The following is a 27,954-nucleotide window of genomic DNA, read 5'->3' as shown; positions in this document are numbered from 1 at the left end:
CATTTCCTCAGTTTGTATATATAAAATATATATATTTGGTTAAGAAATGTCCTTTGCTGTAAAGGGAAAACAAACATCCATCCAATCGCAACGCTTTTGTGCTGTCAAAAGGTGTCCGTGTCTATTTCTTACTTTCTGTATTTTCAATTTCCCATCTACAATATAACTATTACCAAATTTTAGCATCTAACTTTTTCGATTTTGATAATTATTTTCACATTGAGACTTAGACCTTTTTATATAAAGTAAATCTTAAATTTAAAATTGTTGTTTGAAATTTTATTTTGTTAAAGTTAATCTTTGATATTTTTTAAAAACCTTAAAATTCAAGGTTTAATGTGGGAACAATTGTTAAATTTAAGGACTACCTTGAATAAAAAAAATTCGAGCATCAATGTGAAAATAATTGTCGAGCTCTATAATGAGAACAATTGTTAAGTTTAGGCTTGATTACACTTAAACAATTATATATAACATTATATCATAGCTCGACCTAACAAAAACAAAAGAACGGATTTAAAATCATAATTAAAAAATCAACCACCAAGAGTATTTTTCAATGCCATATCCGATCCTGCAATCCTTCACTTGAGCATTTCACCACGACCAAAATACATGTACGATTTTAACTTGTAAACTCGAGCGTTGTTTTTTATTTTTGGTCAAATTCAGGTTATTTTCTACAGGTAATAGTAATTAATTCTTTTTTATTAGTGTTTTCTGAAAAGATAAACACTTAGTCATTAAATATGTTTCATTGTTATAAGTGAAGATCAAATGATATAAAAGAGGTAAGGTTATTGCATGCTAAAACTAGGAAGTTATCAAGCAGCTTAAAGATGAGATCAAAAGAACAAGTAGTATCTGATAAAATCAAGCAATCGTTATTTTATTTTTCTCTTCACCCATCATAAGCAGATTGTTTCAAGGTAGGATGATTCAACAATTGTATACATGGATTTCATCCATCAATCAACGTGTATCTGCATCAAATGTGGATGCTTTAGCTGCAAAAATACAAGCAGCCACCGAGAAGACAAGAAGGAAGCGGACTGTGTTGATATTATGTTGCCTCCTGCTGGGATTTATATAAAGGAATGGTGCACGGTGCATGGGTTTGCATGAGGGTGAAACCGTGAAAGCAGCAGATTGGTTGTTTGCATGAGGATAAGAGAAGTTGGCTGCTGGGCCCAAAAACGATGGTTCCGCCAGTGATCGGAGCTTCATGCCCCGCCACCACTGTGCATAACAAAGTAAAGAAGAGGAAGAAGAAATGACAAAGAATGAAAGAAGTGCAAAAGATCTCCAAGAAGGAGAACCAGAAAAAGAAGGATAAAAAGTTTAAAAAAGAAAACAATATTATTAGAAAAACAGTGACGAATTCTAAATATAAATAGATACAAAAATAATCATCAATGTAATGGCTCAAATTTGCCCGGCCCAAATGATAAACACAAATTTAAAAAAAAAACCAAATAAAAATATAAAAGTCCCGTAAATTAATGTCCAAAATTACAAAAACTCATCAGACCCAAAATACAAACCAAACCCATTTACAATGGCCCAAATTACCAACCCAATTCGGCCCATTAGCCTAAATACCCAATGACCCAAATCAGCCCAAAACACAAAACGACACATGGAAACCCTAGCAGCAAGGGTTCCCAGCGCCGCAGCAGTGACGTCCCTTTGCTCTCCCTTCGCACGTGACGAGCCCTCGTATGCGCGCTCGAGCCTCCGTATGAACACGTCCACTGCTCCGTACGCCTGCAACAAACGAAAAAGCGAACAACGCAGCACCAAGAGAAAACAAAAATAGCAAGGAAAAAAGAAATAACAGAAATAGTAGAAGAGATTTTGGGATTTTATTTTATTTTATTTTTATTTCGATTCGGTTATATAAGACCGATTCCAACACTGTAAAGGAAACCCCTTTTTTTTTTACACAATATCAATACAAAAAAAAACATTTTAACAAGGCAAAAAATTGTTTGAAAGGTAATTTATGGGTTTTCTCTTTTCATCCGCAGATTGTTTTTTTTTCCTTTTCTTTTTTTCGTTTTGTATCTACTGATTATATATTAAAGAAAGAAATAAAAGAGAAAGGAAGTTTAGAGGGAGGAGTTACCTGGTAGCGCAATCCTGGCACTCTCCGTCGTCATCGGAGAAGGGGCTGGGATCGGAGACCGTTCAAATGCTCTCAAAACGCAAAGCGGCGCACAAAGGAGGGTTGTTTAGGTTTAGCAAATCTGTCAAAATGGCTTAATGCCTTGTTTTTTAATTTTATGCGTGCTATGAAATGGCATCGTTTGAGGCCTGTTCCAGTGGCCTTAAAATGGCACAGTATTGGCCATATAACCCGCGTGTGTGACCCGATCCGGGGAAGGATCCGTACGTTTTGATTGATTGGTCTATTTGCGCGACCAGTCCTCCCCTTTTTCTAAAGTTTTTGAATCGGTTATCTCCCCTCTTTCTGATTTAGCCCCGCATCTTGCTTTTATTTCATTTCAATCCAGCTTGCAACGTCGCGTTTTGGGGAAGCGGGATATTTCCCAATCGGGCCCCCCATGTAATACGCGTGTTGCAGCATGGTCCCTGGCCTCTTTTCGTTATTTATTATTTATACCCCATGTTTTGTTGTAGTTTCAATTCGATTTTTAACCTTTATTTAAATTGTTTTAATATATTTTATATTTTAAACTATTTCATTTTCTTTTTTATTACTTTATTTACATATTTAAAGCTTTTTGTATATAGCACCTATTTTAATATATATATACATTATTTAGTTTAAATTGTCTTTTAATATATATTATTTAGTTTAAATTATTTTTATATGTTATTTCAAAATTTGATTATCCTTAAATCGATTTATTTTAAAATTCCTCTTTTATATATCATATTTAATGCATTATATGTTATTTTAACCTACTTTGCAAATGATTTATTTTAAGCTATTTTATATGATTTTATTTTTAGTTACTTTATACATAAATTTTAAATTTATTCTATACCACTTGCTTTAAATTGATTTATGTTAGTTTTTTAATTAGTTTTCACGTACTATTTTTTTATTTTTTATCACTTATTTAAATTATTTTATATACCTATTTTAAACCCTATTTTACTATATGCTTGGGTTATTTCAAACTATATATATAATTAATTTTAGATTTCTATACAAATAATTCATTAATTATAATTTCCCATCTTCCATATTTCTTAAGTTATTTTAAAATTTGTACAATTTCATATGTGTTAATTTGTTTGGTGCTTTGGTTGACCTTTAATTCATTAGCCTTTGAATGTAAGCATGATATATGATGTGAGATATTTGCTCTTATGTGCATTGTATTAATTATTTATATTGATTGATTATTTGTGTTCAATAATGTATATTTCGACTTACGAATTATCGTTTCGCATTGTACATTATTATCCCATCGCGTTTTATACGCATTAAAGATTACGTTCAATATCATTCAAGTATCGAGAGCATTTTTATTCAAAATTTTTTTCAAAATAATGCGACATTTGGAATTTGGGATCCTCGAAAAGATTGTGTCCTGACTTACTGGATTCCAATCTTCCTCGGGATTTAAGAAACCGAATATCCTCTTTGATTAACATAAATAAAAAGCTCATTCTCGGGAATTCGACACGTTGTGTCCTAACGCATTGGATATGACATGTTGTTTTCTTGAGACGAGGATTTTTCTAATAAATGGAAGTAAAGGCAATATTCGATATTTAGAAATTTTGTGAAATAAAGCCCTAACTTACTGGGTTTTGATTTTCTCATGTGACCCAAATAATCAGATATCCTTCTCAAAATGCATAGGTTTTAAAAGTCAAAAGATAAGCTTAATTTTGAGGACTTGACATGTTGCATTCTAACTTACTAAGTGTGACAATTTATTTCTTTGAAATAAGTGAGCCTTATCATCTAATTCATTTTATTCAAGATAAAAGGATCGTATTTTAAAATCTTTTTAAAATTTTGACATTAAGACAATGAACAATCAATTCGGTACCAATTTTGGGCGTCACGAGGGTGCTAACCCTTCCTCATGCATAATCAACTCCCGAACCTATTTTCTCAAATCTCGCAGACCTAAAATTTATTTTTAATGGTGAACCAATCACACCTTAATAAAAGATCGGTGGCGACTCCCAATTTTCATTTTTTAAAGCCGACTACTAAACTTTTTTTTGTTTTTTTCAAAAAAGGTGGTTTCGACAGCTTGGCGACTCCACTGGAGACCTCAGAGAGTCAAGCCGTAAAATTGATTTTTTTTATTGTCGAAAATTGAAAATTGATTTTAAAAATTACGATCCTCTCTTTGCATGTGTTTGTATAATTAATGTGAACTGTGTTTTTTATACCTTGGTATCATATCGCATAAAGATTGTTTAATCTTACCCTTTTTAAGTGTGAGTGAGAAGCTACTCCTTCGTGAGGTTTTCACCTCCGTGCAGAATAGTGGATCACTTTCGGAGTACATCCGTACCTATGTCTTCGTGAGATTTTCATCTCCGTGCAGCCATAGGGAAATGTATTCCCCTGAACCGAACTCGGTCTGTATGAGCCTATAATGGGTAAAGATCGAGGAATCTGCTGGTTTGAGTACCTTGACTTTAGAGCCAAACCGCATGTAGAAGACCTTAGGAACCCATCATAGGTAGAGCCACTCCAAACCCCTAGTGGTACCCGACTAGATACTTTTGTTTTCCTTGTTTGCTTCTATTTTGTACTAACCTATCTTGTTTTGTTTTGATTATGATTGCATTGCATTTGCATCTAGGAAAGAGATATTGATTCAAATCTAACTACTAAATTAGAAAGCTTGTCATGGAATACGAATCCCTTGATAAAGTGGAAAATAATACGGCTGCCTGAATATATTCTGAGAAACACAAGAAGAGCGATGGAAGAGTTCGTGACCTTGCTTCGTGGCTTGAGGATTCAAGGCGATCGTCTAAGAGCCTTCGACGTTCCAACCCCTTAAAGAAGCTGACGAGCCTTATGAAGATGGGCAGAGGATGGATCGCGACCAAGATCAAGAAAAGGAGTTAGTAGTGGCATCTATTGGAAATTGGCGAGATTATCACAAACATGCGGATGAAGAAAAAGATCGATGTTGTTTCTTGGAATATAAGGGCTAGGCTGTACATGCATCTGCTTTATGTAAATAATTTGCTTTCTAGAAAAGTTTCCTAAATGTAATTGAATCAAAATGAATGTATCTCTAGGCATTCATTTTATGCATCTGCATTACATGTATTAAAATCCATTGAAAGGGTCTAAACGAGTAAATTTATTTCAGCTAATCTGGAAAACCAACCAATCAAACACCCTTACGGTATCCAAGCAAAGACTAGAGAAATGGAACAAAGCGAATGCAGATACAGATGCATGAGCAATTGACCGAATTTCAACAGGAGATGAGAGATCAGATGCTAGAATTACAGAGAACCATGATGAGCTAGTTCAATCGATTGCTAGTTGGAGAGTTAGAAAAAAGGAAAGACCCGGTGGTCCATTTTGGGGTTGATAATGAGGATCTGACCTATTCCCTAGATTGTACCCCGACAAGCATCCAGGTCCAGCCAGATGGGCGTCCACAAGAGGCACTCTTTATCATCAGATCACAACAATACCAGACTGGTACATCGATACCAGTCAATTGCTTGACAGGCCCAGGATCCAATTTGAGGAACAATTTTCCTGATAACCCAGTAGAAATAAAGCAGTCGAGGGTGGAGTACCCAGGTATTACAAAGGCCCCAAGGAAGATGGGGAATAAAGAGGATAATAGAAGGTCAGTCCCAAAGAAAAAGGAAAATGAAGTGAACCATGGGAGTACATACAACAAGTCAACTACAGTGAACCAACCAGGGAAGGTGGTTACTAATCGACAAGGTTCATTGAGACAAGAATCTGGAGTGAAACCAGGTACTGAAAGGCTTCAGTTCACACCTATACCAATGTCATATAGTAAGTTATACTGAAGCTTATTTGATGCACGTGTGGTGTCCCCCTTCTACTTAAAACCCATACAGCCTCCGTATCCCAAATGGTATGACACGAACGCACAATGCGACTACCATACGGGAATTACGGGGCATTCAATAAAGAATTGCATTGCCTTCAAGAAACTGGTTGAAAAACTCATTAACATGGGTGTTGTCAGATTTGGTGACTCGTCTAGCGCAAAAAATCCACTACCCAATCATGTTGATGATGGGGTAGACGTGAGGGCAGGAAGGGGATTAGTTATTTCTGATTCAGGAGGAAACCATGGAGAGACAAGGAACCGTTGTGAGTTCCATCACGAGAAGGGGTACGGGACCTAAGAGAGTGTGAAATTCAAGACCTTGGGCATGATGGACGACAAGGAGATTAAGCTTTGTGAGGAAATTAGAGAGGAGGAAAACATACGCACAGAGTTGGGAAGTGTTCACATCAATGACATATTTGAAGACACAAATGAAAAGGGACATTGTTAGATATCCGCCCTTATAACCCTGGGAGTATTCTAAGCAATTAGACTGCGGAAGAAATCCCTGTAGTTTTTAGAGCCTATTTAGAGTAATGTTTGTCGAAACCATTTTTTATTATTTGAAAAATGGGAATCGATTTTGAAAAGGGAGTCGCCACCAATCTTTTATTGAGGTGCGATCGGATCACCTTAAAAATGATTTTTTGGTCTACAAATTTTGAATAATTAAGTTCGGGAGTCGGTTACACACGAGGAAGGGTTAGCACCCTCGTAACACCCAAAATTGGTACTGAATTAATTTCTTAATGTCTTTAGTATCGAAAATTTGAAAAGATTTTAGAATACGATCCCTTGAAATGAAAACCTGAATAATCGAATTGAATGATAGGACCCTTCCATTTCAAAGAAATGAATTGTCGCACTCAGTGAGTTAGGGTGCAACAGTTCAATCTTTGAAGCTAGATTCGTCTTTTTTAAATTTTAAAAAATTCACATGTTTTGAGAATGATATTTGGTTATTTAGGTCAATTGAGAAATTAGAATCCAGTAAGTTAGGGTTCAATTTCTTGAAATTCCTAAACACCAAATATTGCATTTATTTTAAAATCAAGATAACTCAACGTCATATCCAGTAAGTTAGGATCCGACATCTTGAAATCTACAAAGTTTTGAAATAATTAAAAAACGGCATGAAAGAAATGGAAATTGTAAATCAATAAAGTATATGTACAAAATTTTACAATAAATAATATACAAGAAATTAAAATAACCAAAATTGAGTTTAAAATAAATACTATGTATATTTAAACAAATTTTAAAATAAATGTTGCATATGAGGAAAATTAAAATAAGTATTACACAAAATAATATACATATATTAATTTAATAAGTGATATGATAAAGTGAAAACTAAATATAAATGATGATATATGTAATACTATGTAAAAGTTAAAATATACGAAATATGAAAGAATGGATTTTAAAGAATAAAATTATATACATATAAGTAGCTTAAAAAATATTAAAAGGGTATAAAAAATAGTTATAATAATATAAAAATAACCATATATTCATAGAATAAAAATATAAATTACTATCATATAATAATTTATATATAAAATATATATATAATAATAATGTATGAAAATACTATCATATATTTCTTTAGAATGCAAAATGTAAAAGAAAATTTTAAAATAAATACATTATAGAATGAGATTAAAAATACATATCAATTATATTAAACTTATATAAAAATATATACACAAAGAAAATAATATATGATAAATCTAAATAATGATATGATAAGTTTAAAATTATAGTACAGGATAAATTTTAAATTATGATATATGATAAATTTAAATAGTACTTATGATAATTTAAAATAGTATATGATATTAAAATAAAACTAATGATAAATTTAAAACAATGTTAAGATTAAACATTAAATAATACTAGATCTTAACAAAAACCATGTAAAAAATATGCACTAATTAGATTTAAAATTAAATTAATAAAAAACTAAATTAGAAATAAAACATAATTTAAAGAAGAAAAAGAAAAAAATAAAATAATAGATCAAAGGTCAAATTGGAACTAGAACAACATTAAATAGGCAACAAACAGAAATAAACATAAAAGAGAGGCTAATCTGTAATCGATTCAAAATTGTGGGATTGAACTGCAATTAAACGCGCAAATTTAGGCATTCAAATCCAATTAATTGAAACGACACCGTTCAATCAGGGATCTAAATGGAAACCGTATCAAACATGTGGTAAAAACTTAGAAATTGAAGAAAGACTGAATTGGAATGAAAACAGAATGCAAAGGGGTTAAATGCGCAAATAAACCATCACACAAAAAGCGCGGATCCTCCCTACAGACCGGGTCACCGCACGGGTATTGCTAACAATCTGCCGTTTTGAAGCCATGGAAGAAGACGTTAAACGGCGCCGTTTAAATAATTTGCATAAATCTAAAAAAACCTAATTGGAATTAACCAGTCGTCTAAAATAAAACTAAAAAAACCTAATCACTCCCCTTTCTCTTGCGCCGTTTCGTGCCTCTATCCTCCATCCGACTCCGATTACGACGGAGTAGAAGGAAGATCGGCCACAGATAAGCTCGTTCTCCTTTCCCTCTTCTTTTTCGTTTACTTTTTAGCACGTAATTGCTGAATAAAGAAACAGAAAAGAATAAACCAGAGGAAAAAAGAACACTGCCATCACCTTTCTAATCCTCTTTTTTGTTTAGATTCCCTTTTTTCTGAACCTTTTTTGAGTCTTTTTGTATTCAATATGCGTGGAAAAAAGATCCCTTTTACAGCGTTGGAATCGGCCTTATATCGCCAAATCGAATAGAAAAGAAAAAAATAAATACCAGAAAGAATCAAAATACATATCTTTTTCTCTGCTCTTTTTTTATTTTCTTTTTCTATTTCTCTTTTTTGTTTGTTATCCGTTTTTTGTTTTTTTCCGTGGGTACTGTTTGTTTCTGTTTCTCTTGCGTTTGTTTGTTGCAGGTGCCCATCCAGCCTGGAGATGGAGCGCATGGATCTGGCGTCGAAGACTGCTGGCACTCGCGCGGACAAACCAATTTCCTCGTGCAGCGGTTGGAGCTGAAAATTGTTTGAAGGCTAGGGTTTTATCTTGAATCGGGCCCTATGAGCTAGGTTAGAGCATTTTGGGCTCGGGTTTGGGCTAATATTTGGGTATGGTATTGGGTAATTTAGCTGGGCTAAAATAGTTTTATTTTTGGGCTGAATTTATAAAGAAATTAAACTATTTTTATTATTTAGAATTTATTTTATTTGGTTTTGTATTTATTGGGTTTGGGCCGGGCAAAATTTGGGTATTACAGCTGCCCCTCTTTGCTCATTGTCGTGTAACGAGAATGAAGCAAAGACTTTAAAAATGGCCTATTTTGCTCGGTCGTTGGACCTTGGTGCTCTTCGTCCTCGAGTTGCCTTATTCCATCCTACTATATCTTCAGAGGTATAGGAATTGGTGCCTAAATCCGCTCCACCGTGACATTGGGGAGATAGAATTTGTAATTCGTAAGCTAAACCTGCTTAACTGTAATGTTGGGGAAGTAAGATTCGCGTTTGTAGCTTCAATCTATTCAACTACACCGTCAGGGAAGTAAGATTTGCTATTCTCAGCCTGCCCCACTACAATTTCAGGGGGATAAGATTAGTGGCTTCAATATACTCCACTGTAACCTGAGGGAGGTAAAATCTGCCACCTTCGATCTACTCCACTACTGCTTAGGGAGATAAGATTTGTAATCTGCTGACTAGGGAGGTAGAATTACTGGCTTCAATGTACTCCACTGTAACCACAGGGAAGTAAAATCCGCCATCTTCGATCTACTCCACTACTGCTTAGGGAGATAAGATCTGTAATCTTCAATCTATTCCACTGTTGCCCAGGGAAGTAGAATTACTGACTTCAATGTACTCCACTGTAACCACAAGGAGGTAAAATCTGCCCTCTTTGATCTACTCCACTACTGCTTAAAGAGATAAGATCTGTAATCTTTAATCTATTCCACTGCTGCCCAGGGAGATAGAATTACTGGCTTCAATGTACTCCACTTAACCACAGGGAGTTAAAATCTGCCATCTTCGATCTACTCCACTACTGCTTAGGGAGATAAGATCTGTAATCTTCAATCTATTCCACTGCTGCCCAGGGAGATAGAATTACTGGCTTCAATGTACTCCATTGTAACCACAGGGAGGTAAAATCCGCCATCTTCGATCTACTCCACTACTACTTAGGGAGATAAGATCTGTATTCTTTAATCTATTCCACTGCTGCCCAGGGAGATAGAATTACTGGCTTCAATGTACTCCACTATAACCACAGGGAGGTAAAATTCGCCATCTTCGATCTACTCCACTACTGCTTAGGGAGATAAGATCTGTAATCTTCAATCTATTCCACTGCTGCCCAGGGAGATAGAATTACTGGCTTCAATGTACGCCACTGTAACCACAGGGAGGTAAATCCACCATCTTCGATCTACTTCGCTGTCAATGCAGGAAGGCAAGATCTGCTATCTTTAACCTGCTCCACTACAACCGATGAAGGCAAGGCTTTGTTTTCTATTTGCTTCGCTGTCGATGTAGGAAGGTAAGATCTGCTATCTTCACTAATATGTTCTCTAGGGAACATGACCTATATGATGAACCTAATTATGCCTAATGATTAGGATGGAATGATCACAATGCATCCAATGCTCCTAACTAGACATGTGTGAATAGTATTTGCATGAATGCAGAATTTTATTTTTTCGAGAATGATCCCGCTTAGGTTATCATTACTCGAAGTTTATTAAGGCTTTAACACTGATGTGCTACAACGCCTTCTCGCTTGACCGGCTTTTTCCAAGAATCACTTAGTCAGATTGCCCCCACTGTAAACTTCAAAGTTCAATCTTCTAGGACGCAAAACTTGTACCATTTTTCTCCCACTGTAATCCAAGGGTAGAAATATGTGGCTTTTCCTCAATCCTTCCTTATCACAATTTAAGGATCTTAATCTTTCTGGTCCCCTTATACCATTTCCAAGGTGTCGTACCAAAGACTCATACGCAAATGAAGGCTCTCTTCTCCGAGGTAACCTCTTCTTATTGCTTGGTGATCATTGCTTGCTTGTTGATGGCATCTTGTCAATCAATGCATTTGACAACAAAATCCAAAGAGAAAGTCCAAATTTATACTTTTCCTTCTCAAATTTTCAACTTTTGAATTTGGTGTGTTCTAAACAATAGTCCTGTTTCAGGTTCCTATATTATTTAGAAACTTTTCAGAGTAATATGCAAAACTTCCTTTATGAAAGTTTTATTAGTCCATTAATCATTATTCCAATGCAACATGCTTGGAAAAATGGTCATAACAATGGATAAGAATAAAGTTAGTTCTGGGTATAGCTCAAAATGAATAAATTATCACAAATAGTGAAGAAGGATAATAAAGAAGTTGATTGGGAATGTATATCTTGGAAAAGAAGAAGAAAAAGTATTCCAAGAACAAAAAATTCAATATAAATAATAGGAGAACTGGGTGCCCCTGATATCGCAGCTTGAACTTCTCTGTACAAACTTTCTAAAGGCCATTCTGAGTTTGACATGTGTTTAGGAGATTTACAGTGCTTTGTCGATGCCCCAAGATGTTGCCTATCCCTTCCTATTGATTCAGGCATAACAAGATTGACACACGCCTCGATCCGATCAAGATACAAGCTGCTCTAATCACTTCATGCCCCATTCTGATTAAGATACAAGTTGCTCTAATCACTTCATGCCCCATTCTGATCAATATTTGAGCCGCCCTTTTCGGGTTTTCAACTCAAATCCCCTTTGGCCTAAGGTGCCTTTTGCGGGTTTTCCCTTTAGCCTCTCCATTTTTACTTTTTCATTTTTTCACTTTTCATTTTCATTTTTCATCTTTTTTTTTTGCAATTCATTGTCTTGCAATACAGTGACAAACCGTGGTGTCTGATTTTGAACTAATTACAGCCCTCAGCTATCGTGCTGTCATTCAAGTTCAATGCATTTTCCAATACCATCCTCTCTGGAATTCTATATTGGCATATGATGACATTGACGCATGCAGTAGCCTCTACCCATTTGATGAAGTAATTAATGATCTCAATAGTGAAGCAATGCCCATTAGAAGTCTTCGATAATGGTGATGTCCATGCCCTATTTTGCTCAAAATTTGAGTCGCCCTTTTCGGGTTTTCAACTCAAAACCACATTTGGTCACAAAGCGCCCTTTGCGAGTTTTCGCCTTGGCCTCTCCTTTTCTTTTTCCTTCTCTTTTTTTCATTTCTATTTTGACTTTGACTTTGATTTTTCTTTTTCTTCTTTTTGTCTTTGATTTTTCTTTTTGGTTTTTGCTTTCGATTTTGATTTGTTTTTTCGATCTGAACTCTTAGGATTAGGCAAATCCTTGTTATCCCTTTCAATAAGATCTTCCACTTTTATCTTGTATATGAAAAATCTTCCTTGGTATCAAATTTCTTTCATAGAGCCTTCTGGGGCGGAACTATGACAGAAAACTTTGGATATTCCTCTTCAATCAGGATAAAATCCAAAAACAACTTGAAGAGATGGAAACTCGACTTCAAATGGGCAAAGCTATGATGAGTCACCGAGAAAGGCATTGCCACGTTAAAGAATTTTCATTGCACCGTTCCTAATGTTAATTTTGAACATACTGCAAATTTATGACGTCGTGCTGTTGTTCAGATTACAATATCAGTGTTTAACCCGGGCATAGCCTAGTATGATCATACAAAGACATCTTTGAACTCTAGAGGTAACTCAACAAGGTCCTGCGTTGTCTTTGCGGTCAGGTCAATTCTAATCTTCACCAAGCCCACAATTCCTAATGATTCCTTGTGAGGTAGGATCCGTTTATCTTCTTGTTCTACCCTCATCACCAAGTCCGGAGATAAGCTACGATCTATGTCATTTCCAAAGTCACGAGATCCGTCTAAACACATGCCTCGCTCAAAAGGAAAAATCTGAGTCTGTAGCAGTGTCATTCATGTAATTGATATCTAGGGACCCACAATAAGTACCAAAGAATATACAAAAGAATGTATAAATTCATGAATAATTATTTGTACCATATGATTATGAATGAATGAATAATAATTTTGAAGAAAATTCAAAAGAATGAAAGAATCTGGAATTGTTTGTAAAGAATGAAAATATTGGCTCAGCAATAATTGCAAAGATGTATTTCATTGAAATAACAACGTTCAGACATGAGCCTATTTCACAAAGGAATTTCTATCATTTTTAGGCTAAAAACAACAAAATGTTCTGAACATTACTCTAAATAAGCTCTAAAAACTACAGGGATTTCTTCCGCAGTCTAATTGCTTAGAACACTCCCAAATTTATAAGGGTGGATATCTAACAAGGTCCCTCCTTCAGTTGCTTTTCTTCGATGTGAACATTTCCCACTCTTCTTCTTGCATCGCATTCACCTTATTGTCAATCATGATTGGGTAGCAAATTTTTTGCATTAGATGAGTCACCCAACTTGACAATACCCATGTAGATGAATTTTTCAACTAGCTTTTTGAAGGTAATGCAATTCTCTATTGAGTGCCCTGTAATTCCCGCATGGTAGTCACATTGTGCGTTCGCATCATACCACTTAGGATACGGAGGTTGTGGAGGTTTTAAGTAATGAGGAGCAACAACATGCGCATCAAACAAGCTTTGATACAGCTCCTTATATGACATCAGAATTGGTGTGAACTGGAGCTTCTCAGTACCTGGTTTCACTCCAGATTCTTGTCTTAATGAACCTCGTTGACTAGTAACCCCTTTACCTGGATGACTTACAGTAACCGATTTATTGTAAGCGTTCATATTGTTCACCTTATTTTCTTTCTTCTTTAAGTCTGACCTTCTATTATTCTCCCCAGCATCAATCTTTCCATTTCTCACTGCACTTTCAATCATTTCACCACTCATAACTATGTCAGAAAAGCTTTTTGTAGCACTTCCTAACATATGTGTGATAAACGAGGCCTTCAATGTGTTGATAAAGAGCATCGTAGTTTCTTTCTCTAGAAGTGGCGGCTGGACTTGGACTGTAACCTCCTTCCACCTCTGTGCATACTGCCTAAAACTTTCGCTTGGCTTCTTTTCCATGTTTTGCAAAGTGATTCTATCAGGAACCATATCTGTCACATGACTATATTGCCTCATGAATGCTTGAGCTAAGTCCCTCCATGAACCAATCTTGGTACGACTCAATTGATTGTACCATTTGGATGCTGCCCCTACCAAACTGTCTTGGAAGCAGTGTATTAGCAGCTGATCGTTGTTAATGGAGCCAGTCATCCTTCTACAGAATATGGTGATATGGGCATCGGGGCAGCTAGTTCCATTATATTTTTCAAATTCAGGCATTTTGAATTTGGGAAGAAGTACTAAGTCTGGGACTAAGCTTAAATCTTTTGCATCGATTCCATAGTGACTATCGGTGCTTTTAGAGCTTTGAACTTTTCCTCCAACCATTTACACTTATCTTCCCACTATTTTGGCAATTCTTCCTTTGCTTTGTCTTTCTCAGTTATTTCATCGAAATCGGGGATAACAAGACTCACGGGGTTATCTCTTGGATTAGAACCTGATCCCGTCTGGAAGTTCATTGGCATTGAAACACCAGTTTGAAACTACTGAGGCCTAATCAAAATAGAAGGTCTACGTGAATGCAACTCAATCTGAACTTGCGCGTGCGGAGGCGTAAAACCGGGAGGATAAAGTGGTTCATCCTTGTCTTTTTCTTTATCATTTACCATAGGACCTTTTCCCTTATTTACTCCTTTAGTCAGTAGATAGGTCAATTCAGCCATCGCATCTTTTTGAGCCTTGATCAATTTTTCCATCATGTCTTCTTGGATTTTATCTAGCCGCTTTTGCATTTGTACTTGTAACCGTTCTTGCATATCCTTTTGCATTTGCTCCAATTTCTCTAATCTTTGATCCATTTCCTTAGTTTTGCGACGAGTACCGTAAGGATGTTTGGTTGGTTGGTTTTCCAGATTAGCTGAAACAAATTTACTCAATTAGACTCTTTCAATGGACTTTAATGCATGTAATGTCATGTAATGCAAATGCATGAAATGAATGCCTAAAGAGACGTTGATTCTGATTCAATTACATTTAGAAAACTTCAATAGAAGGCAAATTCCTTTACATAAAGTATATGCATGTACGGCTTCGCCCTTATATTCCAAGAGACAACATCAATCATTTTCTTCATTCACATGTTTGAGATAATCTCGCCAATTCCCAATAGATGCCACTGCTAGCTCCTTTTCTTGATCTTGGTCGCGATCCATCATCTGCCTATCATAAAGCTCGTCAGCTTCTTCAAGGGAGTTGAAACGTCGAAGGCCCTTGGACAATCGTCTCGAACCCTCAGGCCACGAAGTAAGGTCATGAACTCTTCCATGTGTTTTTCAGAATATATTAAGGCAGTCGTATTGTTTTCCACTTTATCATGGAATCCGTATTCAATGACAAGCTTTCTAATTTAGTAATTGAACTTGGATCAATATCTCTTTCCTAAGATGCAAATGCAATGCAATCACAATCAAAACACAACAAAAGGGGTTATTACAAAACAAAAGTAAACAAGGAAAACAGAAAGTACCTAATCGGGTGACCACTAGGGGTTTGGAGTGGCTCTATCTAAGTTAAGTTCCTAAGTCCACTATATGTAGTTTGGCTCTAAAGTCAAGGTGCCCGAACCAGCAGATTCCTCGATCTTCACCCATTATAGGCTCATACAGACCGAGTTCGGTTCAGGGGAATACATTTCCCTATGGCTGCACGGAGATGAAAATCTCACGAAGACATAGGTACGAATGTATCCTGAAAGTGATTCACTATCCTGCATGGAGGTGAAAACCTCACGAAGGAGTAGTTTCTCATTCCCACCTAAAAGGACAAGACTAAACAGTCTTATGCAATATGATGCGAAAATATGCAACAATAATCATGCAAACAGGTGCAAAGAAAAGATCATAATTTTTCAAATCAAATTTTCAATTTTCGACAATAAGACAGAAAACAATCAATTTTACGGCTTGACTCTCTAAAGGTCCCCATGGAGTCGCCAAGCTGTCGAAACCATTTTTTATTATTTGAAAAATGAGAATCGATTTTGAAAAGGGAGTCGCCACTAATCTTTTATTGAGGTGTGATCGGATCACCTTCGAAATGATTTTTTGGTCTACAAATTTTGAAAAATTAAGTTCGGGAGTCGGTTACACACGAGGAAGGGTTAGCACCCTCGTAACGCCCAAAATTGGTGCTGAATTAATTGCTTAATGTATTTAGTATTGAAAATTTGAAAAGATTTTAGAATACGATCCCTTGAAATGAAAACCTGAATAATCGAATTGAATGATAGGACCCTCCCATTTCAAAGAAATGAATTGTCGCACTCAGTGAGTTAGGGTGCAACAGTTCAATCTTTGAAGCTAGATTCGTCTTTTTTAAATTTTAAAAATTCACATGTTTTGAGAATGATATTTGGTTATTTAGGTCGATTGAGAAATTAGAATCCAGTAAGTTAGGGTTCAATTTCTTGAAATTCCTAAACACCAAATATTACCTTTATTTTAAAATCAAGATAACTAAATGTCATATCCAGTAAGTTAGGATCCGACATCTTGAAATCTACAAAGTTTTGAAATAATTAAGAAAACGGCATGAAATAAATGGAAATTGTAAATCAATAAAGTATATGTACAAAATTTTACAATAAATAATATACAAGAAATTAAAATAACCAAAATTGAGTTTAAAATAAATACTATGTATATTTAAACAAATTTTAAAATAAATGTTGCATATGAGGAAAATTAAAATAAGTATTATACAAAATAATATACATATATTAATTTAATAAGTGATATGTATAAAGTGAAAACTAGATATAAATGATGATATATGTAATACTATGTAAAAGTTAAAATATACGAAATATGAAAGAATGGATTTTAAAGAATAAAATTATATACATATAAGTAGCTTAAAAATATTAAAAGGGTATAAAAATAGTTATAATAATATAAAAATAACCATATATTCATAGAATAAAATATAAATTACTATCATATAATAATTTATATATAAAATATATATATAATAATAATGTATGAAAATACTATCATATATTTCTTTAGAATGCAAAAATGTAAAAGAAAATTTTAAAAATAAATACATTATAGAATGAGATTAAAAATACATATCAATTATATTAAACTTATATAAAAATATATACACAAAGAAAATAATATATGATAAATCTAAATAATGATATGATAAGTTTAAAATTATAGTACAGGATAAATTTTAAATTATGATATATGATAAACTTAAATAGTACTTATGATAATTTAAAATAGTATATGATATTAAAATAAAACTAATGATAAATTTAAAACAATGTTAAGATTAAACATTAAATAATACTAGATCTTAAAAAAACCATGTAAAAAATATGCACTAATTAGATTTAAAATTAAATTAATAAAAACTAAATTAGAAATAAAACATAATTTAAAGAAGAAAAGAAAAAATAAAATAATAGATCAAAGGTCAAATTGGAACTAGAACAACATTAAATAGGCAACAAACAGAAATAAACATAAAAGAGAGGCTAATCTGTAATCGATTCAAAATTGTGGGATTGAACTGCAATTAAACGCGCAAATTTAGGCATTCAAATCCAATTAATTGAAACGACACCGTTCAATCAGGGATCTAAATGGAAACTGTATCAAACATGTGGTAAAAACTTAGAAATTGAAGAAAGACTGAATTGGAATGAAAACAGAATGCAGAGGGGTTAAATGTACAAATAAACCATCGCACAAAAAGCGCGGATCCTCCCCACAGACCGGGTCACCACACGGGTATTGCTAACACGCTGCCGTTTTGAAGCCATGGAAGAAGACATTAAACGGCGCCGTTTAAATAATTTGCATAAATCTAAAAAAACCTAATTGGAATTAACCAGTCGTCTAAAATAAAACTAAAAAAACCTAATCACTCCCCTTTCTCTTGCGTCGTTTCGTGCCTCTATCCTCCATCCGACTCCGATTGCGACGGAGTAGAAGGAAGATCGGCCACAGGTAAGCTCGTTCTCCTTTCCCTCTTCTTTTTCGTTTACTTTTTAGCACGTAATTGCTGAATAAAGAAACAGAAAAGAATAAACCAGAGGAAAAAAGAACACTTCCATCACCTTTCTAATCCTTTTTTTTGTTTAGATTCCCTTTTTTCTGAACCTTTTTTTAGTCTTTTTGTATTCAATATGTGTGGAAAAAAGATCCCTTTTACAGCGTTGGAATCGGCCTTATATCGCCGAATCGAATAGAAAAGAAAAAAATAAATACCAAAAAGAATCAAAATACATATCTTTTTCTCTGCTCTTTTTTCTATTTTCTTTTTCTGTTTCTCTTTTTTGTTTGCTATCCATTTTTGTTTTTTCCGTAGGTACTGTTTGTTTCTGTTTCTCTTGCGTTTGTTTGTTGCAGGTGCCCATCTAGCCTGGAGATGGAGCGCGTGGATCTGGCGTCGAAGACTGCTGGCACTCGCGCGGACGAACCGGTTTCCTCGTGCAGCGGTTGGAGCTGAAAATTGTTTGAAGGCTAGGGTTTCATTTTGAATCCGGCCCTATGAACTGGGTTAGAGCATTTTGGGCTCGGGTTTGGGCTAATATTTGGGTATGGTGTTGGGTAATTTAGTTGGGCTAAAATAGTTTTATTTTTGGGCTGAATTTGTAAAGAAATTAAACTATTTTTATTATTTAGAATTTATTTTATTTGGTTTTGCATTTATTGCGTTTGGGCTGGGCAAAATTGGGTATTACAATGTTCAGAACATTTTGTTGTTTTTAGCCTAGAAATGATAGAATTTCCTTTGTGAAATAGGCTCATGTCTGAACGTTGTTAGTTTAATGAAATACATCTTTGCAATTATTACTGAGCCAATATTTTCATTCTTTACAAACAATTCTAGATTCTTTGATTGTCTTGGATTTTCTTCTAAATTGTTATTCATTCATTCATAATCATATGGTACAAATAATTATTCATGAATTTATACATTCTTTTGTATATTTGTCGGTACTTATTATGGGTCACCAGATATCAATTACGTGAATGACTCTGCTACGGACCCAGATTCTCCTTTTGAGCGAGGCATGAGTTCAGAGGGATCTCATGACTTTGGAAATGAGATAGATAGTAGCTTATCTCCGGACTTGGTGAGGAGGGTAGAACAAGAAGATAGAAAGATCCTACCTCACAAGGAATCATTAGAAATTGTGAGCTTGGTGAAGATTAGAATTGACTTGACCGCAAGGACGAAGCAAGACCTTGTTGATTCACCTCTAGAGTTCAAAGATGTCTTTGTATGGTCATACCAGGATATGCCCGGGTTAACCACTGATAATGAAAATCTGCACAAAAGTGCGATGTCAAAAATTTGCAGTATGAACGATGCAATTCTTTGCCGGGGCAATGCATCTCTCATTAACTCAGCATAGCTTCGCCCATTTGAAGTCGAGTTTCCATCCCTTCAAGATGTTGTTAGATTTTACTTTAATTAAAGAGGAAGATCTAAAGTTTTTGTCGTAGTTGCGCCCCAAAAGGCTCTATGAAGGAAATTTGATACCAAAGAAGGTTTTTCGCATACAAGATGAAAGTGAAAGATCTTAGGTGGAGGACTTTATCTAAAAACATTGACTCTGGTCAAAAGAGGGATAACAAGGACTTGCCTAGTCCTATGGGTTCAGATTCAAGCAAAAAAAAAAGAAAAAGAAAAATCAAAATCAAAGTCAAAATGAAAATGAAAAAGAGAGAAAGAAAAAAGGAAAAAGAATAGGAGAGGCCAAGGCGAAAACCCGCAAAGGGCGCTTTGAGACCAAAGGTGGTTTTGAGTTGAAAACCCAAAAAGGGCGACTCAAAATTTGAGCAAAATGGGGCATGGCCGTCATCATCATCGAAGGTTTCTAATGGGCATTGCTTCATGTTTGAGATCATTAGTTACTTTGTCAAACAGGTAGAGGTTGCTTTATGCGTCAATGTCATCATATGCCGGTATAAAATTACGGAGAAGATGATATCATGAATGTTGGTACGGTAGTTGAGGTCTGTGATCAATTCAAAATCAGATACCATAGTTCATCACTCTATTGAATTGCGAAAAAATGACTGAGACTTGCAATAACCGGCATGAGAAATTACCATTTGCCCTCCTTGCTTGTCGAACATCTGTACTGGGTAACACTTCTCTCTTTGGTTTACAGAATTGAGGTAGTTTTACCTACTGAAATCCCCTCTTTCCAGGTATTAGTTGAAGGGTTCCTATCGCGATGCGATCAGTAGGACCTAGGAAAAGGGTTAAAAGCTATTCATCAGGGTCGGATGTACCTGAAACAAATGATACGAGCCCATAATAAATAGGGTCATTTCAGAGAATTCCACGAAAGGGTTGGATGTCGAAAAGGATCATTCCTCTACAAAAGGATTTTAGAGGGAAATGAATGCCAAACCGAGAATGTTCTTATGTTGTAAAGAAGACTTTTTCAGAGGAACATTGATCCTGAGCGAGATTGCTAATCCTATAAACACGGATCCAGTCAAGAAATACTTCGTTTAAAGAAGAAGAAATGACCAATTCAAAAAAAAAAAGAGATGAAAAATGAAAATGAAAAATGAAAAAAATGAAAAAGTAAAAATGGAGAGGCTAAGGGGAAAACCCGCAAAGGGCACCTTAGGCCAAAGGGGATTTGAGTTGAAAACCCGAAAAGGGCGGTTCAAATATTGATCAGAATGGGGCATGAAATGATCAGAGCAACTCGAATCTTGATCAAGATTAGGGCATGTGGTAATCAACAGGAAAAGATAGGCGACATCTTGGGGCATTAACAAAGCACTGTAGATCTCCTAAACACATGTCAAACTCAGAATGGTCTTCAGAAAGTTTGTACAGAGAAATTCAAGCTGCGATATCTGGGGCACCCAATTTTCATACTATTCATATTAAATTTGCTGTTATTGGAATATTTCATTCTTTTCCAAGATACACATTCCTAATCAATTTCTTTGTCATCCTTCTTTACTATTTTTGATAATTTGTTCTTTCGAGCTATGCTCAGAACCAACTTTATTCTTATCCATTGTTATGACCCTTTTTTGCAAGTATGTTGCATTGGAATAATGATTAATGGACTAATAAAACTTTCACAAAGGAGGTTTTGCATATTACTCTGAAAAGTTTCTAAATAATATAGGAACCTGAAGGAGGACTATTGTTTAGAGCACACCAAATTTAAAGGTTGGAAATTTGAGAAGGAAGAGTCTAAATTTAGATTTTCTCTTTGGATTTTTTTGTCAAATGCATTGATTGACAAGATGCCATGTTGGTGACAAAGCTTAAATAAACAAGCAATAACGATCACCAGGCAATAGGAAGATGTTACCTCGAAGAAGAGAGCCTTCGTCTGCACATAAGTCTTTGGTATGACACCTTGGGAATGGTGTAAGGAACTAGAACGATTTAGATCATGTATCCTTAAATTGTGATAGAAGGATTGAGGAAAAGCCGCATATTTCTACCATTGGATTACGATGGGAGAATGATAGTACAAATTTTATGCCCCATTGGATATAACTTTGAAGTTTACAGTGGGGGGCAACCTGGCTAAATTTTTTTAGAAAAGCCGGTCAAGCGAGAAGGCGTTGTAGCACGCCAGTGTTAAAGCCTTGATAAACTTCGAGTAATGACAACCTAAGCGAGATCATTCTCGGAAAAATAAATTTCTGCATTCATGCAAACACCATTCACACATGTCTAGTTATGAGCATTTGACTCATTCTGATCATGACATCCTAATCACTAGGTATAATTAAGTTCATAAATGAATTATACAGGTCATGTTCCCAAGAGAACAGATCAGTGAAATCACAAAACCTAGCTCCCTGACCAGCAGTGGAATAGGTTGAAGATTGCAAAACCTAGCTCCCTGACCAGCAGTGGAATAGGTTGGTAAATTACAGATCTTGTCTCCCTAAGCAGTAGCGGAGCAGATCGAAAGAGGCAAATCTTATCTTCAAGAGTAAGGAAGCAGATTTAAGCCACAAGTCCTATATCCCTGATCAACAGTGGAATAGGTTGGAAATTACAGATCTTGTCTCCCTAAGCAGTAGCAGAGCAGATCGAAAGCGACAAATCTTATCTTCAAAAGTAAGGAAGCAGATTTAAGCCACAAGTCCTATATCCCTGGTCAGCAGTGGAATAGGTTGGAAATTACAGATCTTGTCTCCCTAAGCAATAGCGGAGCAGATCAAAGACGGCGAATCTTATCTTCAAGTGTAAGGAAGCAAATTTAAGCCACAAGTCCTATGTCCCTGATCAGCAGTGGAATAGGTTGGAAATTACAGATCTTGTCTCCCTAAGCAGTAGTGAAGCAGATCAAAGACGGCAAATCTTATCTTCTAGTGTAAGGAAGCAGATTTAAGACACAAGTCCTATGTCTCTGGTCAGCAGTGGAATAGGTTGGAAATTACAGATCTTGTCTCCCTAAGCAGTAGCGGAGTAGATCAAAGATGGCAAATCTTATCTTCAAGTGTAAGGAAGCAGATTTAAGCCACAAGTCCTATATCCCTGGTCAGCAGTGGAATAGGTTGGGAAATTACAGATCCTATCTCCATGAAATTGTAGTGGAGCGGATTAAAGTAATAGATCTTATCTTTCTGAAATTACAGTAGAGTAGATCGCATCAGGTCTTATCTCCCTGAGATTACAGTGGAATAGACCGAAGAATCTTATCTCCCTGAGGTTACAGCGGAGTAGACTGAAGCCAGAAATCTTATCTCCCTAAGATTACAGCGGAGCAGATTGAAGCCGGTAATCCTATTTCCTTAATATTATAGTGGAGCGAATTAAAATAAATGATCTTATCTCTCTGAAATTACAGTAGAGTAAATCGCATCAGGTCTTATCTCCCTGAGATTACAGTGGAATAAACCGAAGAAATCTTATCTCCCTGAGATTACAGTGGAGTACATTGAATCAAATAATTCTATCTCCCTGGTCAGTAGTTGGAATAGGTTAGAAATTACAGATCTTATCTCCCTAAGCAGTAGCGGAGCAGATCGAAGACGGCAAATCTTGTTTCCCCGACATTGTAGTCAGACAGAAAAAACCAATCCTATCTCCCTGAAGTTGTAGTGGAGCGGATTAAAGTAATAGATCTTATCTCTCTGAAGTTGCAGTAGATCAGATCGCATCAAGTCTTGCCGACTAGAGATAGCACATTTTGTTCTTTTTAGAAGCTACAAGCTACGAATCCTATCTCCCCGACGTTGCGGTGGAATGGATCAAGACACCAATTCCTATACCTCTGAAGATGCATTAGGATGGAATGAGGCTACTCGAAGAAGAAGAGCACCAAGATCCCGTATGGCCAGGCAAATTTGGCCTTATTGAAGTCTTTGCTCCATTCCCAATACACGACAATGAGCAAAAAGGGGCAGCTGTAATGGCACAAATTTGCCCGGCCCAAATGATAAACACAAATAAAAAAACCAAATAAAAATATAAAAGTCCCGTAAATTAATGTCCAAAATTACAAAAACTCATCAGACCCAAAATAGAAACCAAACCCATTTATAATGGCCCAAATTACCAGCCCAATTCGACCCATTAGCCTAAATACCCAATGACCCAAACCAGCCCAAAACACAAAACAACAAATGGAAACCCTAGCAACAAGGGTTCCCAGTGCCGTAGTAGTGACGTCCCTTCGCTCTCCCTCCGCATGTGACGAGCCATCGTATGCGTGCGTGAGCCTCCGTACGCACACGTCCACTGCTCCGTACGCCTGCAACAAACGAAAAAGCGAACAACGCAGCACCAAGAGAAAACAAAAATAGCAAGGAAAAAAGAAATAACAGAAATAGCAGAAGAGATTTTGGGAGTTTATTTTATTTTATTTTTATTTCGATTCGGTTATATAAGACCGATTCCAACACTGTAAAGGGATCCCCCCTTTTTTTTACACAATATCAATACAAAAAAAAACATTTTAACAAGGCAAAAAATTGTTTGAAAGGTAATTTCTGGGTTTTCTCTTTTCATCCGCAGATTGTTTTTTTTCCTTTCCTTTTTTTCGTTTTGTATCTACTGATTATATATTAAAGAAAGAAATAAAAGAGAAAGGAAGTTTAGAGGGAGGAGTTACCTAGTAGCGCGATCCTGGCACTCTCCGTCATCATCGAAGAAGGGGCTGGGATCGGAGACCGTTCGAATGCTCTCAGAACGCAGAGCGGCGCACAGAGGAGGGTTGTTTAGGTTTAGCAAATCTGTCAAAATGGCTTAATGCCTTGTTTTTTAATTTTATGCGTGCTATGAAACGGAACCGTTTGGGGCCTGTTCCAGTGGCCTTAAAACGGCACCGTATTGGCCATATAACCTGCGCGTGTGACCCGATCCGGGGAAGGATCCGCGCATTTTGATTGATTGGTCTATTTGCACGACCAGTCCTCCCATTTTTCTAAAGTTTTCGAATCGGTTATCTCCCCTCTTTCTGATTTAGCCTCGCATCTTGCTTTTATTTCATTTCAATCCAGCTTGCAACGCCGCATTTTGGGGAAGCGGGATATTTCCCAATCGGGCCCCCCATGTGATACGCGTGTTGCAGCATGGTCCCTGGCCTCTTTTTGTTATTTATTGTTTATACGCCATGATTTGTTGTAGTTTCAATTCGATTTTTAACCTTTATTTAAATTATTTTAATATATTTTATATTTTAAACTATTTCATTTTCTTTTTTATTACTTTATTTACATATTTTAAGCTTTTTGTATATAGCACCTATTTTAATATATATATATATATATACATTATTTAGTTTAAATTGTCTTTTAATATATATTATTTAGTTTAAATTATTTTTTATATGTTATTTCAAAATTTGATTATCCTTAAATCGATTTATTTTAAAATTCCTCTTTTATATATCATATTTAATGCATTATATGTTATTTTAACCTACTTTGCAAATGATTTATTTTAAGCTATTTTATATGATTTTATTTTTAGTTGCTTTATACATAAATTTTAAATTTATTCTATACCACTTGCTTTAAATTGATTTATGTTAGTTTTTTTAATTCGTTTTCACGTACTATTTTTTTTGTTTTTTATCACTTATTTAAATTATTTTATATACCTATTTTTAAACCCTATTTTACTATATGCTTGGGTTATTTCAAACTATATATATAATTCATTTTAGATTTCTATACAAATAATTCATTAATTATAATTTCCCATCTTCCATATTTCTTAAGTTATTTTAAAAATTTGTACAATTTCATATGTGTTAATTTGTTTGGTGCTTTGGTTGACCTTTAATTCATTAGCCTTTGAATGTAAGCATGATATATGATGTGAGATATTTACTCTTATGTGCATTGTATTAATTATTTATATTGATTGATTATTTGTGTTCAATAATGTATATTTCGACTTACGAATTATCGGTTCGCATTGTACATTATTATCCCATCGCGTTTTATACGCATTAAAGATTACGTTCAATATCATTCAAGTGTCGAGAGCATTTTTATTCAAAAAGTTTTTCAAAATAATGCGACATTTGGAATTTGGGATCCTCGAAAAGATTGTGTCTTAACTTACTGGATTCCAATCTTCCTCGGGATTTAAGAAACCGAATATCCTCTTTGATTAACATAAATAAAAAGCTCATTCTCGGGAATTCGACACGTTGTGTCCTAACGCATTGGATATGACATGTTGTTTTCTCGAGACGAGGATTTTTCTAATAAATGGAAGTAAAGGCAATATTCGATATTTAGGAATTTTGTGAAATCGAGCAATAACTTACTTGGTTTTGATTTTCTCATGTGACCCAAATAATCAGATATCCTTCTCAAAATGCATAGGTTTTAAAAGTCAAAAGATAAGCTTAATTTTGAGGATTTGACAAGTTGCATTCTAACTTACTGAGTGTGACAATTTATTTCTTTAAAATAAGTGAGCCTTATCATCCAATTCATTTTATTCAAGATAAAAGGATCGTATTTTAAAATCTTTTCAAAATTTCGACATTAAGACAATGAACAATCAATTCGGTACCAATTTTGGGCGTCACGAGGGTGCTAACCCTTCCTCGTGCGTAATTGACTCCTGAACCTGTTTTCTCAAATCTCGCAGACCTAAAATTTATTTTTAATGGTGAACCGATCACAACTTAATAAAAGATCGGTGGCGCCTCCCAATTTTCATTTTTTAAAGTCGACTACTAAACTTTTTTTGTAAAAAAAAAAAGGTGGTTTCAACAATCAAAATGAGAAATGAAAGAATTATTTTATATTACTAACTATTAACAAAAATAATGATCGTATAGGGTTATATATCTTTAATTTAATAAAACAAAGACATGTCTGCAGAAGCCAGAAATTAACAGTCTTCATTGATTCATATCAGTCACATTTTAAACCCTGTATAGTCTTCCCTCTTAAATTAAGTTTCATAAAACAATTCATCTCAGGGTTCCTTCTTCTCCTCACAATGTTCAATATATTCACTCTTCCACTCAATTTAACATAGCTTTTAAACTCTAACAATCCATAACTCATATTTTTCCTTAAGTTCTTTGCATCAGATAACCAGAGTGAGCTCACATTTATAGAAACCTTCATCTTCTCAGTTGCCCTAGCTTGAGCTATCCCTTTAGGTATTTTCATTAGCCCCACAACTTCAGACCCACACCATACAGTCCCCGTACTTTTGTCAAACCTGAACTCTCCGAAATTGGTGTTCTCAACGGTGACTTGGGTCACGAGTGTGAAGTTAAAAGATGGAGCCGATGAATTACCATACTTGAGGTTTCTAACTTTGACGGAGCCGATCTCGAAATCAGGCGTTCGGGCACGTAAAAAAATGTTGGCTAAAACCAAGAGGATGGATCCTTGGATGACCATAATAGCAAGAATGTAAACAAGACACTTGCTGCTGTTTTTATCTTGTTTGGGTTCTATCCACCCAAACATCATATCACTTCTTGGACAATCTTCAATAGGTTCCAGTGACTTGGCTTGAAGGTCTTCTTGCATGGTGTTTATTTTTTTTTTCTACTCTTCCACAAGGAAAAAGGGTTGAGAATATTGAGATTTGTTAGTTTTTTCCTTTTTGTTGGGTTTTTTGAGATTGGCTTTGGATTTTGGATATTGAGGTTTTTCTTTTGTTTGTTTCTTTATGAGTTTTAGTTGAAGAGATATGGAGAGTTTGATTATTTATATCCAGATGCAAGCGACTTGAAGAATCCTGTTAAAATTGTGTTGAAATTAATGTATCAAGTGTAAAGCTTAAGTGGGTGAGTTAGTTTTTATTGTAATGATAAGAAAAAAAATTAAATTAATATTATATCTAAAATATTCAATTTCAGTAATTAATTTTACCAATATATAGTTATTTATAGGTCATCCAGCTAGTCATTTAATTTTTATTTATGATAGCCTAAATTGGAGGATTGGACAAGTTGCACTCAATCTCCAAACTCATTTGCTGAATTTGTATTAAAAATAGATAAGAAAATTAAAAGGGAAAAAGACTGATTTTTGCTTGTAAGGACTCGTTGTGAGGGAATATTAAATGGAAGCAGCCACGAGTAGAAGGTAACTTTTGTGTTGTCAAATCCATGCCTTATTTTGTATTTGGATTACTTTGAGTTCATATTATTTTAAATTTTTAAGTTTAATTTTTCGAATTAAATTATTTGGAGCGCAAGCTATTGTAAATTATTTATTTGAATCGTAGAGATTTTATGATTAAATTAATTTGATTCAATTTTTAAATTTAAATAA

At 35.0% G+C, this 27,954-nt stretch overlaps 1 protein-coding gene across 1 annotated transcript; it reads right to left on the bottom strand.

Moving 5' to 3' along the window:
• Positions 1–869: 869 nt before the first annotated feature.
• On the bottom strand, positions 870–27,337 carry LOC105788272 (late embryogenesis abundant protein At1g64065). Its single transcript, XM_052626799.1, has 2 exons — positions 26,773–27,337; positions 870–1,239 (listed from the first exon to the last, which is right to left on the bottom strand). The coding sequence occupies exons 1-2, from the start codon at positions 27,202–27,204 to the stop codon at positions 973–975; spliced, it is 699 nt and encodes a 232-aa protein (XP_052482759.1). The 5' UTR covers positions 27,205–27,337; the 3' UTR covers positions 870–972.
• Positions 27,338–27,954: the final 617 nt, after the last annotated feature.

This window comes from Gossypium raimondii, chromosome 2 (genome assembly GCF_025698545.1).
Source record: "Gossypium raimondii isolate GPD5lz chromosome 2, ASM2569854v1, whole genome shotgun sequence".
Lineage (NCBI taxonomy): Eukaryota > Viridiplantae > Streptophyta > Magnoliopsida > Malvales > Malvaceae > Gossypium > Gossypium raimondii.
This window is presented reverse-complemented; position numbering and strand designations above follow the sequence as displayed.

Excerpts from the sequence above, each read along its gene's own strand:
- LOC105788272 (XM_052626799.1), bottom strand. The coding sequence starts at position 27,204 with ATGCAAGAAGACCTTCAAGCCAAGTCACTGGAACCTATTGAAGATTGT. Across the intron at positions 1,240-26,772 it reads AGATGAAGGTTTCTATAAAT|TGGTGGCGGGGCATGAAGCT; the intron begins GTGAGCTCACTC and ends TGTTATGCACAG.